Genomic DNA, 19832 nt, shown 5'->3' with positions numbered 1-19832 from the left:
AATGCAATATAAAGACAACATCCTCCACCCCCACCAAATTAGCACAAATATGATAGTTTTTATGTCTTACATCTATCCACGGCTCTAGAACACAGCTTTTCACAAGTTCACACTCTCCAACATGTTCATTGTACAAGGACACACAAGGGTAATTTCACTGGTGATTAATTGCATGTATGCAAAGACACAGCATGGACTGAATTAGAGAGAGAGAGAAAAAAAGATTTTAAGGATAACCGCTCCACTGCATTTTAATGCAAATCTTGCACAATCCAATTTTCAAATGCGGGAACAATCAGGAGTCATAAATTATGTCGTCGCTTTGTCCATTTGAGTTTTTTCCCCTTTTGCTAATATTGCAATGTGATGGAATTTACATCTCAGCAGAGGTATGTGTGGATGAAAGAGCGATAGGGCATGGGGCAATGAATATATGTGTGTGTTCCTGGGTTTCCCCTTGGGACCACAGAGCTGTAAAACCTGTCTGCTCTCCAGTGGGGGAGGAGAGAAATAAAGCAAAGTGCCAAAGACAAATGGCTTCTGTAATAGCCACATGTGCTGCTGGACCAGCAACAAAGACACTGAGGGGGAAGGCTCGTGTTGATGTGTCTACACAGGTGACTGCCTTTGTACTGTCACATGCGTTCATGCGATACAGAAAATGTAAACCAACTCAGCAACAGAAGAACAAAAAGATATGCCCATCAAATTTCCTTACTTGCTTTCAAAGAAGAATATATAAGATGCCGGGGCATATTCCTTTGAAATTTCATGTTTTTTTTATCTGGAAAAAATTCTTTGCGGCACTCAACTTTGATCCCCTGAATGAATCCAAGACTGGCAGCCCCTACCCTTCTTGAAATCTGTAAAAACCTCTCACATATTTTGGCTCATATTTTGACCTGAGAGGAAGTAGAGGACTGAAGAGAGGAGGCTGAATCTTCCTCTCTATTGCAAGACATTAGTGTCTTTAGAGACACAGTTTTCTTCATCCAGTTAAAAAACAAAACACAGCATTCTCTCTATAAGTCAAATATTCATTAGAAATGCCTTATAGCAACATATTGAACAATTCAATTTGTAATTGTAAGTGAGAGGTTAGAACACAGTTAGATGGTTACTTTAATTTGAGCTCTACTGTTGGAGTGGAGATAAAAAAAAAAAAAGCTGGTAGGTAGGCAAAACTAAAATAAAGAGTTGCTAATGTGGCCAGGAAATAGCTATTAGTGTGTCAAGTCAAATACTTCCATTGTTTCATGTAGTACACGATCTACTGCATACTTAGTTGTGGAGTATGTGAATTTCAACAGGTTAATTTGGCCAGCTGTTGCACGTCTGAACTTCTACATCTTTCTGTGCCTCTGAGCACACATAAAATAACATTTTTCTACAGTCAAGATTAAAATTGACATACACGCAACATTAAACACCATTACACCAACATGACGTGCTTTAGATGGCTGAAAAAAATCTCATTTAGCTATCGCTGACATCATCATTGATGCTATTATTGGCTGACATTGTTTGGAACCCTGTCTTTCCATTGCGTAGCCAAGAGTTAACTTTGTGACGTTTATGAGTACATCGTCAGTGCGCTCACTTCATGTAACAATCCTTGATTGAGTGAACAGCAGAGATGCACCGATCGACCAGTCAGGAAGTGGAACTGGACAAATTCCAGCGTTCTCGTCCCAGACTGGTGACTGCCCGGTCAGCCTCACTCATGTGTAATTACAAGCTGGTCTGTTTCATGCCTGCACAACACAAGCGCAGGTTTCACAGGCAAACAGCCATGCACGCTAACACGTCATTAACGTGGAAGTTCTTCACTGTGAGTGAAGTCACAGAGTAAAATACTTAATCCTCACCCTGACTAAAAATGGCCATTTTAGTGATGTGGCTAAAGGTAGAGCTATGCAGATGTCAGAGCCAACCACAAGACAGCAGCCTCGGTATGAGCAAAAGATCAAAGCGGTTACAAGAAAAACTATGGAGACTAGTGAAAAAGAGAAAAAGGTTGATGTTCTTTTTGTATTGAGTGTATGTAAACATGCTAGAATAAATGGCATAATAAAAGAAATAACATTTATTTTATTACAGATATCTGTTTCATCGACTTTTTTTTCGTAATACGTCAGCTAAAGATTATTGTACAGGAACCCCATAACGTATTGGAGTCGAAGGAAAATTGTACGTTTTAATTTCTTTCATTATGAAAATCAGATTTTACATTAAAGAAACGTTTTATTCATACTGTCAGTTTTAATGCTTAGGAAGAAAACTGACAAACAAAATAGGCATCAGTGGGTCACACTTAGAAAAAAAACTGAAGAAAATTGCAGTTGGTGCATTTCTAGTGAACACACTTGTGTGAATGCAGACTATTTGAGTCACAGCTTAGACAAACTGATTGGAGTGTAGATGCAGGTGTAAACGATCAAGGTTGAGCAGACACCAGTGTAGAAGAGAAGAATAGAAGCAAAGCAAGCAAAACTAGACACACAGGCTCCTACAGCCTGGCTTTACTTTTGTCAGGAGATTTATTTATGTGTACCCACAGTCGAGAGATTAAAAACGAAAAAAACAACAACTCTCAGTTTCAGCGACATGACCAGTACCAATTAGTATTAAATCTTGTAACAGATTTTTGTTAACTGATTTGCTCTCTTGGGCTTTTATCAGTAAGTCGCTTCAGAAAAGGGGCTCTGTAGTGCATCCTATAGAGGGCCAAATGAGCACTAATTAGAACACTCGTGTGCTCCAGCAACAACTCTCTTTTCTGTATCTATTTGCATGTCTCATTTCTCTCACCTCAGGTCTGTGTCTCAGTCTCTCACCCACACAGACTCATTCCTGCTTGGAGACAAAAACGGAAGGTTAAGGAAAGCCTCCGTCTTTTCTTAACTCAACACCACTTTCGAGTTTCCTTGAGACCCCTGTCATGTATTGTTACCAACCTCTCATCTTTCACCTTCTAAAAAGAGCTTTCCGTCTTAAACGCAGCACTTCGTGGGATAGGAGCCCAGTGAAAAATATCACAAATACAAGTGTCATTCTCCAAATTTAAGCACTGCCAAGATATCCCCATATCATAGCCCACGCTCCCATCACTTAAGCTATGCACCTTTCCACCTTTTTGCAGGGATATGATTGCTCCTTCGCTCATTTATGTTTAGTGCTGTGTGTATTTTGTACGCGCTGTGTGTGCTTGTGGCTGAGTGCGCCTCTAACAACAGTTGCGTGTAGGTGTGAGTTTACATGTGAAATTGATGCACAGTAGAATGCATAGGAATGTAAAAGCATAAAAGTGACCTTCAGATCTTTATTGTATGACTGACCTTTTTCACTTGTGGTAAATTCGAGCATGAGGAAATGTATTATCTGCATCCGATAACAGCTTTGTTGGGTTATGCCTACATCTATTATTTCCCAGATGAGCTCAGTCTGAATACTTAACTCAACATGTACATGTACAGTTAGGTGAAACAAAGCCTGCCTTTCTTCTTAACACCTAAATCTGAATGATGTGGCACAGATTACAATATTATCCTCAAGCAGCTTATGCTATTTATTCAATTTGGATAAAAGGAAAATAAATGTTAAAAAATACTATAGCATATATTTGTTCCCTAACTCCCTAACAATCTGGAAACTTGCTATATAAACCTTTTATGATACCTGGATTGACTATATATATATACACATATATATATATATATATATATATATATGCAGCTGGATAGCGTAGTGGTTAAACTACACGCCTTTGGAACAGAGGATCGCAAGTTCGATTCCTGCCTGGGGCGTCTGTATCCAGTAAGGGTCCTAAGGCTAGACCCCCTATGCTAAGCGAGCCTACCGCAGACATGAGCGAGACAGATAAATATGAAGGCATGCCGGCTCGGACGTCGCCCGGATCAACAAGGTCCGCGTCAGGTGTTGAGGAACCAGGGCACCCTGACGAAAAGTGGGCTACTGGAACAAGAAGGCATCGGTGGGCAAGGGACGAAAACAGGGCGTTGTTGGAATGCTACTACGCAAGTAACCCCGGCGGAAGGGGCTACATGAATAGGATGAGGGACCTATGGATTCTTCGATACCCAACATCCACAATGACGGCGAAACAACTAGTAGCTCAGTGTTCCAACATTCGAAAGAAGGGACTGCTCTCACAGCTAGAGATTGACGAGGTACAACACAAATGCTACAGCAAGGAGGAGTCAGGACGCCAGGTCAGGGGGGAGATATCATCACCCCCACCCGAGATTGGGTACATAGCCCCAAGTGCGATAGGAGAAGGATCGTTGAGTGCGAGAGGAACTGACCTGAAAAATAGGATCATGGCCAAGCTTGAAACCTGGATCCCCCGTAGCCGGTTACCAAGATTACGTGAAGTACCCTCAGAAGGTCTGCTAGATGATGTTAATGCAGCACTACGGGCAATACCTACAACCACGATTACCGACACTAACAAGCTGATCTACAATACGGCAGCAGTGATCAGTGAGATGCTTGGCTACAAGTTGAACAGCCACAAGGGGCAGTACCCTCCATGGAGAAGGAGGCTAGAGGGCAAGATCAAAGTAGCACGGAGGGAGGTTAGCCAACTAACAGAGTTGCAGAAAGGTGCGACAAATAAGGTGCCTAAGAAATACAGCAAGCTGTCCATACCTGAGGCCTTGGAAACTGCCAAGCAAAGACTCACAGCCTTGGCCAGCCGCTTGAGGAGGTACACCAGAGAGATAGAAGGCAGGAGAATAAACCAGCTGTTCTCCACAGAACCAGCAAAGGTGTACTCTCAGTGGCAAGGGAACAATAAGAGAACAGCACCACCAAGGCTGGAGACGGAGCAATACTGGAAGAGCATATGGGAGAAGGATGCAACCCATAACGGCAATGCTCAGTGGCTAGTGGATCTGAGGGCAGACCACAGCGACCTCCCTGAACAGGGTCCAGTAACCATCACAGTGGCAGATATCCAAGAAAGGGTCTCCAGTATGAAGAGTTGGACAGCACCAGGGCCCGACATGGTTCACGCCTACTGGCTGAAGAAGCTGACTGCACTCCACGAGCGTCTGGCAGCACAAATGAACCAGCTGCTAGTTAACGAGAGACACCCGGAATGGCTAACTGAAGGCCGGACGGTCCTGATCCCCAAGGACCCCAAGAAGGGACCGGTCCCCTCCAACTACCGACCAATAACCTGCCTCAGTACTACATGGAAGCTCCTGTCAGGCATCATATCGGCTAAGATGAACAGGCACATGGGTCAATACATGAGCGGGACACAGAAAGGAATTGGCAAGAATACCAGAGGTGCAAAACACCAGCTACTGGTAGACAGAACAATCAGCCGAGACTGCAAGACCAGACTGACCAACCTGTGCACTGCCTGGATTGATTACAAGAAGGCCTATGACTCAATGCCCCACAGCTGGATACTGGAATGCCTAGAATTGTACAAGATCAATGGGACCCTAAGAGCCTTCATCAGGAACTCAATGGGGATGTGGCATACAACACTAGAGGCCAACTCCAAGCCCATAGCACAAGTTACCATCAAGTGCGGGATCTACCAAGGAGATGCTCTGTCCCCACTGCTGTTCTGCATAGGCCTGAACCCCCTCAGTGAGATCATTAACAAGACTGGCTACGGATACCGACTACGGAACGGAGCAGTTGTCAGCCACCTCCTGTACATGGATGACATCAAGCTGTATGCCAAGAGTGAACGAGACATCGATTCACTGATCCACACTACCAGGCTATACAGCAATGACATTGGAATGTCGTTCGGACTGGAGAAGTGTAGTCGGATGGTAACAAAGAGAGGGAAGGTAGTCAGAACTGAGGGGATTGAACTACCAGAAGGCAACATTGCAGACATAGAGGACAGTTACAAGTACCTGGGGATCCCGCAGGCAAATGGGAACCATGAAGAGGCCGCTAGAAAGGCTGCAACCACCAAGTACCTGCAGAGGGTCAGGCAAGTCCTGAGGAGTCAGCTGAATGGTAAGAACAAGATCCGGGCCATCAACACATACGCCCTGCCCGTGATCAGGTACCCTGCTGGGGTAATAGGCTGGCCAAAGGAGGAGATAGAAGCCACTGACATAAAGACAAGAAAGCTCCTGACCATGCATGGAGGGTTTCACCCCAAGTCCAGCACCCTGAGGCTGTACGCTAAGCGGAAGGAAGGGGGCCGGGGACTGGTGAGTGTCAGCACCACAGTCCAGGATGAGACAAGGAACATCCAAGAATACATTGGGAAGATGGCCCCAACTGACCGAGTGCTCAGTGAATACCTCAGGCAGCAGAAACCCAAGAAAGAGGAGGGAGACGAGGAACCATCATGGAAGGACAGGCCCCTGCACGGTATGTACCACCGGCAGATAGAGGAGGTGGCTGATATCCAGAAATCCTACCAGTGGCTGGACAAAGCTGGACTGAAAGACAGCACAGAGGCACTAATCATGGCAGCACAAGAACAAGCTCTGAGTACAAGATCCATAGAGGCTGGGGTCTATCACACCAGGCAAGACCCCAGGTGCAGGCTGTGTAAAGATGCCCCAGAGACAATCCAGCACATAACAGCAGGGTGCAAGATGCTAGCAGGCAAGGCATACATGGAACGCCATAACCAAGTGGCCGGCATAGTGTACAGGAACATCTGTGCCGAGTATAACCTAGAAGTCCCGAGGTCAAAATGGGAGATGCCCCCAAGGGTGGTGGAGAATGACCGAGCTAAGATCCTGTGGGACTTCCAGATACAGACGGACAAAATGGTGGTGGCTAACCAACCGGACATAGTGGTGGTAGAGAAACAGAAGAAGACGGCCGTAGTGATCGATGTAGCGGTTCCGAATGACAGCAATATCAGGAAGAAGGAACACGAGAAGCTGGAGAAATACCAAGGGCTCAGAGAAGAGCTCGAGAGGATGTGGAGGGTGAAGGTAACGGTGGTCCCCGTGGTAATCGGAGCACTAGGTGCGGTGACTCCCAAGCTAGGCGAGTGGCTCCAGCAGATCCCGGGAATAACATCGGAGATCTCTGTCCAGAAGAGCGCAGTCCTGGGAACAGCTAAGATACTGCGCAGGACCCTCAAGCTCCCAGGCCTCTGGTAGAGGACCCGAGCTTGAAGGATAAACCGCCCGCAGGGGCGTGCTGGGTGTTGTTATATATATATATATATATATATATACTTATGATATATCCAGGTATCATAAGTTTGTGATTCAATTTGGGTCACTCAAATCATTACAAATGAAATGTATATTATGTGTAGAGCTTATCAATGGCAATCTAACGTGTACGTTACATGTAAGTTGTCGCCTTTACATACGTTACCTGTACAATATTTTTGTAAATACATTTTTCTAAATAACGTTTACTGCAGTGTCGCTTTTACAAATGTAAAAATAGGTGTTCATCAAACACTGACATTAATAGCGCTTGTAATGAATTACTTTGTCTTCTACAATGAGTATGTAGCTTCAAATAGGCAGAATGAATATATGTTTGTATTCATTTGTTTGGTCTTTCTGAACAGCAATTTTTGCCATTTCACTGTATATGAAGATAAAGGGAATAACATTATAAATGAACATGCATGTATGTGTTTTTATATATACGTGTGGCGAGCAAGTGCAGACAGGCTTGGCTTGTATAATGTAAATAAGGGTTTGGCTGTGCCAGGAGTGCTTGTGGCAACTGTGCGTTTATAACTCATAACTACTCTTATATAATGCATAGTACCCTGTCCACTTAGTTTTTCATATTTGCAGTTTTTCCTTTGCTCCGAGCTGGGTGATCAAAGAGATTTTTCATATTTGTTAGATTTTGTAATTGCATAATTCATATTCCTGCCAACCGACACGCCTTCAACCAACACTCCCTCGCATGTGATCTTCTTTACTTAGAGGATCTGAGCGTGTGTGACATCAAAATAGCCTAATAACGAGGAAAGGCAGCTGAGGGGTTTTTTTCTTTTCATGTTTCAGATTTTTTTCTTTTTGTTTTACTATCATCCACCAGTTTCTACTATTCTTTTTGATTCTATTATTTTTCATGTTATGATTAGAGTTTTGCTGGATTGTTTTCTGTTTTGGATTTTCTCAGTTAGGTGAAATGCAGCTTATTCTGGTTCAGCCACTGTGACCGAGCTCAGCATCCAGCCTCCCGAGAGTGCTGTCATCAGCACAAGCTGCAGCACTACATCAGTGCCAAAATTGATCTGCCACACATGTCTTCTCAGGGAATTCTCTCACCCTGTAGCACAGCTCTCTGCCACTTTCCTTCCCTCCTATCGGTCTCTGTCCCCGCCTCTGTGTGAGCAATTAGCTAATTATTTGATTGTTTGCGCCAATCAAGGGTAAATATGAGCAGGGTACACACAGGCAGAGGGGAGCAGACATTGTGTGGATTATCCTCCATGTTCTGTTTGTCAGGCACAGTGAATTTCCATGTGTTCCCATTGTGTGTGTGTGTGTGTGTGGGGGGGATGTTTACTTTACCACAATCTCAATAAAAGACTTGGGTTTTTAGATTTTATAACTGAAATTCTTTTAAAAAATGACCTCATTTTAGTTTGCTAAAGCCAACTTTTATTGCTTTTATTTATTTATGCTTTAAAAAAAATAGAATATTAGGTTAACTTTGATGGTATCTCCAAATTACTTCTAAGAAAACCTGTAGGAAATTGAACTTCCATGTGAATCTTTCCCCTGTCCTTTACATTTAGAGAGAATTTAGCTCTCTAGGTTTTGTGGAATATCAAACGTGCCACAGGCAGTGAGAGCTGTCACGGGGCACGTGGAAAAGCCACTCGCTAATGAGAACAGACACCCCTGCTGCACATATAATTAGAAGGTGGGAGAGCTATTCATACTTTGCTACTCAAACATTCAGTGTGATGGTTTAAGACATATTTTACTTCATTCTTTGACTGCACAGACAGATGAATTGATCCAGACAGTTTTGACGGCAATTGATTGAAATCTGACGCTTGTTTTGTATGAATTTTCTCTATGATGCAGGAAACAGGCCTACAGAACAAGTGAGCAAAAGATGCTCTCCCTGAAGGGCAAAGGAGCTGAAACCATTAATATTCAATGGTTTTAATGCTTCTGGTTCAAGGCAGAAAGAGAATTCCTCGTAGAGCTCTCGTATAATTATGGAGAAATTTAAGGAGACAGCCGGAAGTGTTTATTTCGAGAGCGTTTGAGTGTGCGTGTTTTATACCGCATGTTTAACTCATCTCGTAATATGATATGTAGTAATATGTTTCAGCTCTACGGCCTCATTTGTGCATTAAAGGCTAACGCAAGTATTTAAAACACAGTTTTAGAGACTGCAGATTTTAAATGCAGCAGGACATTGTTGTGTACAGTCCAATCATGCCATTAACTACATCCACCCGCTACAGAAAACATGCTGAGAGGAGAGTGGAAACCCTCCTGTAGTGATCAGACATACCGCATGGATTTATCCCTTCTGAACTGCTCTTTCTGGTCCTCGCCATTAACGACCCCTGCACCTAATTTTCATCTTTTTCATGTTAGGATGATGCCTGCCTTTGAACATATTGGAGACACTGCTTGCTTGTGTTATATGTTCTATAAAAACTTAATGATCGGAAAAGCTTTCATTACAAGTCTTTTCACCCAGTTCTCATCTTGCTTTCTATTTCACATTGTCTCTTGAGGAAAAAAAAGCTCATTACAAATCACTTCTCACCCTTTCCGCCTTCCTCTTACTTGCCTTCATCAACCATCCCCAGGGTGACTCCTTCACTTACATGCAAACACGCTGTACTTCTCTCTTCACATATCTCTCACGACTAAAGTGAGCATCTACAGTAACTGTCCCTGTACTCGTGCTGATCACAGTAAGAACATTGCTATTACCTCAGTGATGCGCTTTATGGATGCTGTTTTGCATAAAATAACTGGTTTTCAAAATAGTGAAACAAAGATTTTGGTGCTCAATTCAGTGAAACAGGCAATGTTTAGCCTCAAAATACACATAAAATGCATAATGTAAAAGACCCATTATACAGAATTATTTAAATTTTATGTAAATTACCGATTCAAAATGCATCTGTCGCTTCAGTGTCGCAGGTGGATATTGATTTTAACTAATTATACATAGCTGGGTAGTGTTATCTGTTAGCTCATTGTTGAGCTGAAATATAATTATTTCAGCATATTAGAAAATAGAGTACAAAATGCAACACTTGCATCCAAAAGATACTGGCGTAGCAGCCCTAGACAAATGAACGTAACACTGTTCTTAGGTGAAGTACTTACTTAGTTTCACCACCTCTGGACATGTCTCTGCTCTCTCTCTCTTGTAGGGCAGCCGCCCCCAACCTTTTTTGGGCCACGGACCGGTTTATGTCCGACAATATTTTCACGGACTGGCCTTTAACGTGACTTAGATCACTTGGCTGTTTGTAGGTTCCAAATTGCTGCAACAGGGGAGTTGCAGGGTGCCCTGTGGAGAACAAACTGTGCAACGTCAGCACAATAACATGGTTGAACGGTGTTTCTCCTGCGTCTTCTTTACTTTTTACATTTTCATTTATTGCCTATTTTAAAAACCGACTCCAATAAACTGGAGCTGCCAGTATGTCGCGCTTTACTTACAAAGAACCTAATTTTGCCAATATCAAGTGCACCAGTTTCCAAGTGATTCGCTTATAAGGAGGAGACATGGCACTCCCAGAAATTCAAGGGTGAATTTGCTGGTAGAAGTTTAGCTACTGGGACAAAATGTCCATTGAAACCATTGAACTTAAAGATAATTTGGATAATGTTTTAAAATAAGTATCTGGAGGCATTTCAAGATGGCTGCCAAGTGGCCAGACTTGTGTCTAGAATGACTTTGATGATGCCTGAAATTAAAATGAACATTATTACTTAGAGAACTAATATCTAATTCTCATAAAAATGATAAGTTAAAACCTCCAAGTTCTTTTTGAACACACAATAAAACTTGCAAACTGCTGTAATTGTGTGCATGTTACATGGCACCAGCTCCATAGGCCCCATTTATGCTAAACTGCCTTGCAACCACCCACTATAACACAAGAAATCTCTAAGTGGGAGTCAAGAGTTCTCCTCTACTTGTAAAGTCTCTGATGCCTCTGAAATAGAAACAAGGTAGTATTAAAACTGTAATTTTCTTGTTATACTTCCAGTGATTCTTCTCTCATAGGCAACCAGTTTTTTTTTTCAAATGGCTATCCATACATTAAGAGCAGAAAATGGTTTGCCGTACACAGCTGATTTCATAATTGCTGCTACCCAGAGCAGGCTGAATATTAAAAAAAATTAAGTGACTCTGTGGGGGAACTGCAGAATGGCTGCTTATTAAGTGTACTTGATGCTTTTTTTTCTGACAGTTCCCTTTGTTGTCTTTTATTTCAGATTGAAAGACCTTCATCGTGGTGAAAAACCATCAGAGACCGCTTTTTAACTCGCCGTAAATGCAAAATAAGAAAGGTGAAGTGAGAAAGGTTTCATGAGATGACATTTTGTCCCTGGCTTATTCAAAAGAGCCGTCATCAGACCCTGAAGAGAAAAGGCAGTGAGGGAAGTAACTTTTGTAGCTCCATAAATGGCCTCAGTACCCTGCAGGTGTCTTTGAGTGTGACAAAAATCAATTCAACATGAGCAATCCAACTAGTATCCAAGGCCTGAGGGTCAGTGTTGACAGAGGAGAAAAGATTGGAAATAAAACCCAGATCCAGTTCACTCAGTCTGGAGATGACAACGCCAATCAGTTATCCTCAATCAGTGATCAAGAAAGAAGAGGTTTGTATGAGGACACGGGATACGGCACAAGCTCTATTCCTCCCTTGGTCTCTCAGAGCGACTCCCCAGAAAAGTTAGAGTTTTGGGGATCAGAGCAGCAATGCGTGGAGTCTGACTATGAACTTTTGGCACGTCAGGAGATACATACTTACCTGGGAAGCAGGAAGCAGGAGGAGAATGAGGAGGAGGATGATTGTGGAAGCATGAAAGATGGAAAAGATGAAGGTGCCATGTCAATATCATCGAGTTCAACAGCCAGCTCTGCTTCTACCGGCGTGAGGAGAAATGACAATGACAGCAACAGAGTGGAGAGTAAAATTCAGAGAGGCAAAGAGGTTCAGAAAAGGATCGCCTGTCATAGCACTGAGGAGCTAGACGCATGTGTGACAGCAGAGAAACAGGACACCAGGTCAGGCAGAGAAAGATGGAAGGGAGGTCTGAAGGAGTCTAAGTCTGAGACGAATGTGTTTGTCTCCAGCCTGTCAGCTGTTTCCCTCAGTGGAAGCCTGTCTAGTGCTCTGGATGGTGATGGAGAAACTTCTCTCGCCTCTCTGTCGAAGACCAACCCTTATCACAATGCCCAAAACACTACCTCAGCCCAGAACAGAAGAAGGGCAGCCCCTGTAGATGCCAATCAGAACTCCCCACCGATGCATCCTCAGGAGACCCTTAACCCAGCATTCTCATACCAGGATCAGAGAAAAGATGAGAGAAGTCATAGAAATGGCTTGTCCTCTGATGGAGGGCTAGGCCAAAGGAGAAAGGCTGGATTTGAGGAGAGGGTGCTGCCACCACGGCGCCAACAGCTTGTGAGGCCCCTCTGTCAGACGGAGATGGGAAGAGCGAGGAGTGCAGACTCCAACACTCAGCAAACTGAGACAGGGCAACCGTCTCCTCTTAACCTCTCTGCAGATCCACACAGTAATGGGTCAAACAGAAAGTTTACAAAAACATCTTTACGTGAACCATCTGATTTCTCCCACCTGTACAACACATCTGTAGTCTCCCAGCTGAGGCAACCCAGCCAGACATCCCAAAGGGAGACTCCACCAGCGGAAAAACAGCCAGCTACAAGTGCACGCCACAGTTCCAATCCCTCAAACCCTTCCACCTTAGAGAAGAGACCCCAGACTCAGCTTACATACAGAAGGAATTGCTCTAGTCCCAACAGAACTGGGGTTGAATCCAGGTCATCAACCCCTCCACACTCCCCTCTCAGGACACCCCAGGGCTCACCATGCAGGCAACCCTCCATGTACCTCGTTTCTAGGAATGTCTCTGGAGTGGTTAGACATATCCCTGCTGTATCAACATCAGCTCAGGGCTATGGCAACAGTTGCTTGAGAGCACCAGTCAAAACTAATATAAGCACAAGTGGAATCCCCAAAGCGCCTCTTAACAACCAGCAAAGCTCCCCCAGCTCTAACAACAACAACTCCCCCAAAGACAGCTCGCCATCACCTAAACTGAAACCTAAAGGAGTTCGCCCCAAAATCATTACCTACGTCCGAAAGAATCCTCAGTTTAAGCCTCAGGCTTCTGATGGACCGTATCAGGTATCCTCGCTACCATCCAGGCTGTCCGCATGCACCCACAGCCAAACACCCACATCTTTTAAAGACACACCTAAAGAGCCCCCAAGGCCTGATCCGGAAACCCGAGGAGCCCCAGTTCTTTGTGCCTCCAATCTGCTTTATGATAAGTACCGCCAGGAGATGCAGACAAACATTTTTCCATCAGGAATACTGAATAGGAGTATAAGGGCTCCTGGACACACAAACACTGTTCCACCCGTACACGCCCATAGCCACACAGCACCTCCAAAACTGGGCAGCAAGGCAGACAACTTCTATGGGACACCATCAGAGGTGAGTCCTGTTTACTGTAGAGATGTGATTTTAAGTCTTTCTTTGATTATGAGTCTTACGCACAGTTTATTGACTAAGCATGTTAATGCTTCCATCATGCTGATAGGCCTAGTAAACCATGTATAATTGATAACAGGCCTTTTGCATTTTATGATCACTCTCAGAGGACCTTCATTATTGCTTCTAAACCTATTTCTTATTGATACTGATTCAATAAATTCATTTTGCATTCATACTTATATACGCAGTCAAACACGAACATGGGGAAATAAATATTTAATGCTTGTTGAAGTGCAAAGTCCGCGGGGGACGAGTTAGTTTTCAGTGCTTCACATGACAATGTATGTGTGTTAGCATTTTGCCTAGAACACAGTAACACTGTTGAGAGTGTCAACATTTCAAATTTATTCCGCAGCTTCCAGTTTCCCTGCAGGACTGTTACATTTTCATTTAGAGTTAATAACATCTGATTTGCTGGGTTCCATTTTTCATCAGATTTAATTGCTTCTACTCACAATATAAGAAAAAGAAGCATGCAGCAGAGTTCCAAACTGAGGATAGAAATACTTTTTTTTTCAATAATCAGCATCATGCTGCTATTAGATTACAGGGTGCGTTGCATTTTTGCACAAAATTAAAGCTGCTACAGTATCCAGACATTGTTGCTAACAAACGTGGGTGAAAGTCTGAAGGGGGTTTTAAAGCAAACACACACAAATGTTAAAAAAACAAAAGAAAACGCTGTTATTATCTTAGTCATGAATTTAAGTGTGGCCCATACTTGAAATGCTGCAATGAAAAATGGAAAGCTCTTATGTGATTTAACTGCACAGAAATGGCTTCAGAAAACACAGCATGTCAGTTATTTTGATGGCATTTGACTCCATTTGGTGATTTTGATTTCTAGGTTGGAAGATCCGTCAGCTTGAAAGGCTGCTCCGCTGAGGACGCTCTGCAGAGCAGGACGGCTGCTCAGGCAGGAGGGAGTGGCAGTCTCCTGCGGTCTGGCAGAGGTCTGCGTCTGGGACTGGGAGCTGTCACCAGAACGGCTACGATCGCGGCCAAGGGCAGAGGACCTAGTCAAGGTCAGAGGTCAACACAAGTCTTCAGCCAGCCGGTCCAACCTGTCACCCCAGCAACTAATCAGAAAGACCCGGATAATACAGGTAAATTAAACATTTGACCAGATCTGAATTTTCCACACAGAAAGCAGCAAGGATAGCAACTGTAAATGACCTCTTTTGAGTCATCTGAGCTCATGTCAGATTCTATTTCAGCAACCCAAAATTTATGCTGCGTTACCTTTCTTCTCCTCTGCCGCACCAAGCAGTTTTGAGACCCTTTCCTCCCCTTATCAACTTGGCCCGAGATGAAGGCAGCTCATTAAAATGCGTTCTCTGAGATTAATTTTGATCTGATTGGGAATCTTTTAGAGACACTCTGAGGGGACTCGTTCCACACCAGTACGCTGCCATCACCAAAATCAAATAAATAAATAACTACTTGCTCACATTTTCCTCTTCGCGCACAAAAAATTTCCAATTCTGAGGGTTCAGATAGCATCTCTGGCTGCCGAACTCAGATTTAAGTCACAGCTCAACTGTTAATGCAATATTGGAGTCTAAAATTTTCTCATCATCCTGCACACTGCTGGCAGGCTGTGTCATTTATCACTCCCATGCATGTTTGATTTGCTGTGTAGCTGAGGGTGCCAACGCAGACACAAACTGATAACATCCGGAGAGATTTTGTACATCTACATGTGTACTTTAATATATACATATATACACAAAATACATACATACATACCCAAAACTGAACATGCACAGTTGATCAGCATAGTTTCATGATGTGCTGGGCTTCCTTATCATAATCCTTATTAATACATATGCATAGCAACTACATGCCGCTTGGCCCTCTGGGAACTAAAGCCTTTGAAGTACAAAGCAATTAACACTTAAGTGATGTCACTATCTTCCTTCTGGAATCCTCCATGCCCTTTGCATGGTTGGATAAACGGCACCTGAAATGCTGAAATTATTTGAGTTTTTCATTTTTTCTCATCAGTCTCCTGGGAAAACACTAACTAGAACCCCCCACCCTACCCCCCACCCCTTTATTTCATTCATCGCTGTGAATAACAACATGTGAGAGAAGAGGAAATCTCTCTGTGTCACACAGATTATAGTAGTTATGCTATAAAGTTATTGTGTAGCTGTCAAGCTACTCAAACTACTTACTTAATTACTATATAGATACGTCTAAATACTGTATTGTTTTTATAATAAGGACCTTCTTCTCATATGTGTTGTAGCAACCACAGCTTCTTCGTGCTGACACTCTCATCTACTCTAAAAGCAGTGATCCTGATGCTTTGTGCATGTTCTGCTGCAGAGGTTGTAATAAACTCAGGTGTTACATTTACATGGAATTTCAGACTCAGTGGAGGTAATCGGTGCAGGTTTTTGTGTCTCACCTTGACCTGACTCTAAAAGACTGGCGATTGTTGCACCTTTCCCAGCTGCCTATCCCATTGAATTTTTCTGGCCTAAATTACTTAATGTCCTTGCTTTCATTCAAAGGCAGTGGACGGAAATATGGTTTTGCTCACGTCTTTAGCATTGGCAAAACTCTTAGGGTTTTCTAAGGGAAAACAATTATAGCCTAAAGGACCTTTATATATAAGCTTTTTGATGGTGACTTTATCACAGAGAACTTTGAGATGTGTGGAATAAAGACACCGGTTACTGCTTTCTATATTCACAAGCAGTCTGCGGCTGTGGTATTTAGGCTATAGTTGATGATTGCCAAGCTCACTTCTCTCCGTTGTCTCTCAGAGTGAATGAGTACAGAGGAGTGGGGGTTGGGAGGATAGAATAGAAATGAGACCATTTATCTTGAATGATCCTGACCTTCTCACTCTAGAGGAGCAAGCTCCAACCTAATGAACAGACCGCATGGCACACAGACGGGCGCTAAGGATCGAGGGAGGACATGACAAGTGTGAGCAGCAGCATTGATGATGCTGGAAGGGAGCTAGACTGGAAGCTTTTTTAATTTTTCTCCCGGGTTTTCCCCTCTCTGTTCCAACAGGGTTTTATTTCTCCTTCACAAAGTTTTTCTTTCTTTCTCTTGTCCTCACGATGTGGTTGCCCCCATAGCATGCACTGGCACATGCAGCTGTGCCAAATGGAGAGGAAATGAGGGCTGTCTACCTTATCTCTGTAGCCAGCAGGGGATAAAGCTCCTCTTCCACCCAGAATCGTTCCCTGACAATAGCTTCCTATATGAGGCTGTGATTACCTTTTTAACCTCAATTTCTCTCCTTGATTCCAAACATTTTCCTTTTGTCCTTCAATAACAATAGTTTCTCTTTTTTAAAATTTACCTTCCATACCTTTCAAGTTTGGAAACGACTGCTTTTAGTCTTTGAGATAACTTTGAAGGGTTACTGATAATAAGGCAGTAAGGTTATGGGTTAGATAGATATATTAACAATGACCTAATCTGTGAGTGTCACATTGAATACCATGATAGCGCTGACATTTGAGAAACCGCTGGCCAGTAGCCCAGTCTGCAATCACCAGCAGAGCCAAACACAGCTGTTCACAGGTTGTTGTGTGTATACTTATTATATTTACTTGGCGCAGCAGTCATAGTCATAGAATGATGAACTTCCTGGTGCCCACTGAGAGCTTAGTCAACACAGGATAATGAATGGTTCACAGGGGGATAAACATCACAACTGTTGAGCTTCTTGTATATATTTTGCCTAATGAGTTTAGTCAATAAGTACTAACACACACACATACATGCACACACACAGACATCTGTACACAAAATCACTTTCCCTGTATATCAGGATTCATTTGTTGCAACTTAGATAAAAGGAGCATAAATGCAGTAGAGCCAGATATGATGAAATGCAGTGAAGTAGTTCTTTTTTTCTCAGTTCATTGCGCATGTCTTGATTCGTTTTTTAGAATTCTCAGTAATACACATGAGATAACATGATTTATGCTTGATTCTCAGATGACCAGGCTGCCACCCCACCCGCTACTACAACAGCAGCAGCCCAGCCCCAGGCTGCAGCGGCCTGCAGGTCTCTGCTTCCCAAAGCAAGTCAGTCGGGTCTTCGCCCCCCAGGTTTCAGCTCCAGCCGCCTGCCCGCGGGCCGCCTGGCGGCATTTGGCTTCGTCCGGAGCTCCAGCGTGTCCTCTGTCTCCTCGGCCCATTCTGCTGACAGCACACAGAGTGACCCCTGCAGAACAGCTCACCGTGAGTCAGCTCAAATCTGTTGACACCACCATTACCACGCGTCAGATAGAGGCCCTTCCATGCACGCGTCTGCTTTTCTATGATGCCACGTTCACGTCACGCGAATGCCTGCCTGTTAACTTTAATGCCGACTTTATCACCACATTATGATACATTAAGAGTGATAAGCACTTAAGCGCTTTTGTTGCCTTCCACTGTGTTTTCCCTGATGAATATAGTTTGCATAAACAGCCCCCACCCACATGCATTATGTTAGGGTTTGCTTTCTCTTTGAGTTCCACCCCTCCTGCAATTTATCCTTCACTCTGAATTTTCACACACAATATCAACGTAATTATCGTGTGCAGAGACACAGATTCAAGAAGCACATCTTCCATAACACACGAGGACACCAAAGAAAAATCAGATTATAGTCACTAGCAGTGCAGTGTGTAGCTGTCAATTCGCATTAGTGTTTTATCATCAATAGGTTTGTGCACAGGCCACGTTGGTCTTTCCATTCTTACGCTTAGAGGTTTGTCAAAACGACACAGCACACATCATCGTTACCCAGACTTACCAGTAATTTTACAGGCTCTTACTGTAACTGGGTCTGTGCTGCAGATTCTGTCAGCATTAGCAGAGATAACAGCAATGCTTGTGTGAATAGTTTTCATTTTCACAGTAGCAGGGGCCTGGAAGAATTTACAGTTGTGATCCCAGTGCTGCTTGGCAGACTGGTTAGATAGTTGGCTGAATTTTGTGATGGCTGCATGTGTATTTAATGTGACCTACATAGGAAATGCTTGCTCTTCCTCTCCCAGTTACAGTTGACGTAAGCGCCTCGCTCTCACGCACATCAGGCCCCCTGTTATGTCATCGCTCCTTTCCCTCATTTCCCCCCTTGTGCTCATCCTTTTTTTTTATCCTTGTCTTTTCTTTGCCATTGGTTAAAAAGTGAACACAAACTGTGCAGTACTGAGGGAACGGCTCTCTGCAGTGCAACAGGGAAAAGAGGAATCCCTCTGGGTTTCCAAAGCAGAATGTGTTTATCTTTTTCTTCTTTTTTTTTAAACAAAGCTGCATAAATAGGGAGGTTTTATTTTTTGAAAAGCCTATGTGCTTCAGGAGAAAAAAAATGTTTTTATAGTTTTAAACTTTGTACGTATTGATGAAGGAAATAGCACTATTACTGACTAAGAGTGGGGGCACGTGTATGTGTGTCAAGCTGAAATCAGTGATTTTAAGAATCCTTTATTCATGAATATTTATTGTCTTTTGGAGCTATTTCTAAGCAACTATACATCTCAGCATCCTCAATTTAAACAACTGCAAGTACAACTTATGTGGATATGTCACCACTTGGCAAAGGTCTGGGAGAACACCCAAACTGTCACCCGTAGATGGGAGAAAACTGGTTAGGATGTTCAGTAACAACCATGGAAACTGCTGATTCATCAGCATCACTTTCCACAGTGAACAAATAATGGGTTGTTTTCTCGCCGTGGCACTGGTGCATTGCACAAAGTGGATGGAACAGTGAATTAGGACTACCTCCAAATCCTTCACCTCAAATCAACACCTAGATGGTAAAATTTGTTCATAATTAAGTGCTCTAATAGGATAATGACCAAAAGTAATCAATTTACATTCTTCATTTTATATAAAACCTTCATTTCTACAGTTTTTTTCTTAAAATAAAATATTTCAAATAATGTCGCACATAAGTGAAATTTGATTTAAGATATTTCTGCTGAGCAAACATTCATTAATTACATCAGGACACACTGCAGCTCTTCACATACTGTAATGACACACTTGTACTACTAAATCAGAGAAGAACAAACACAATGTGACATGATCTTTCTTGCTGGCACATTGTCTATTTAAA

The 19832-nt window shown here is 43.1% G+C and overlaps 1 protein-coding gene across 3 annotated transcripts in view; it reads left to right on the top strand.

Moving 5' to 3' along the window:
* Nucleotides 1-19832, top strand: part of mtus2a (microtubule associated tumor suppressor candidate 2a) — a 48140-nt gene that overhangs the window by 4948 nt on the left and 23360 nt on the right. For 2 of the 3 annotated variants that reach the window (XM_082548704.1, XM_082548702.1), the window contains exons 2-4: nucleotides 11430-13684; nucleotides 14592-14850; nucleotides 17717-17962. In XM_082548704.1, coding sequence (XP_082404830.1) covers nucleotides 11672-13684; nucleotides 14592-14850; nucleotides 17717-17962 — 2518 coding nt within the window. In that variant the 5' untranslated portion in view covers nucleotides 11430-11671. Of the gene's footprint in view, nucleotides 1-8838; nucleotides 8869-11429; nucleotides 13685-14591; nucleotides 14851-17716; nucleotides 17963-19832 lie in introns of those variants that run through there. The other variant, XM_082548703.1, reaches the window with a different exon arrangement.

This window comes from Aulonocara stuartgranti (genome assembly GCF_965226115.1).
Source record: "Aulonocara stuartgranti genome assembly, chromosome: 10".
Taxonomy (NCBI): Eukaryota; Metazoa; Chordata; class Actinopteri; order Cichliformes; family Cichlidae; genus Aulonocara; species Aulonocara stuartgranti.
The sequence above is the reverse complement of the archived record's forward strand: the minus strand, read 5'-3'. Positions and strand labels throughout refer to the sequence as shown.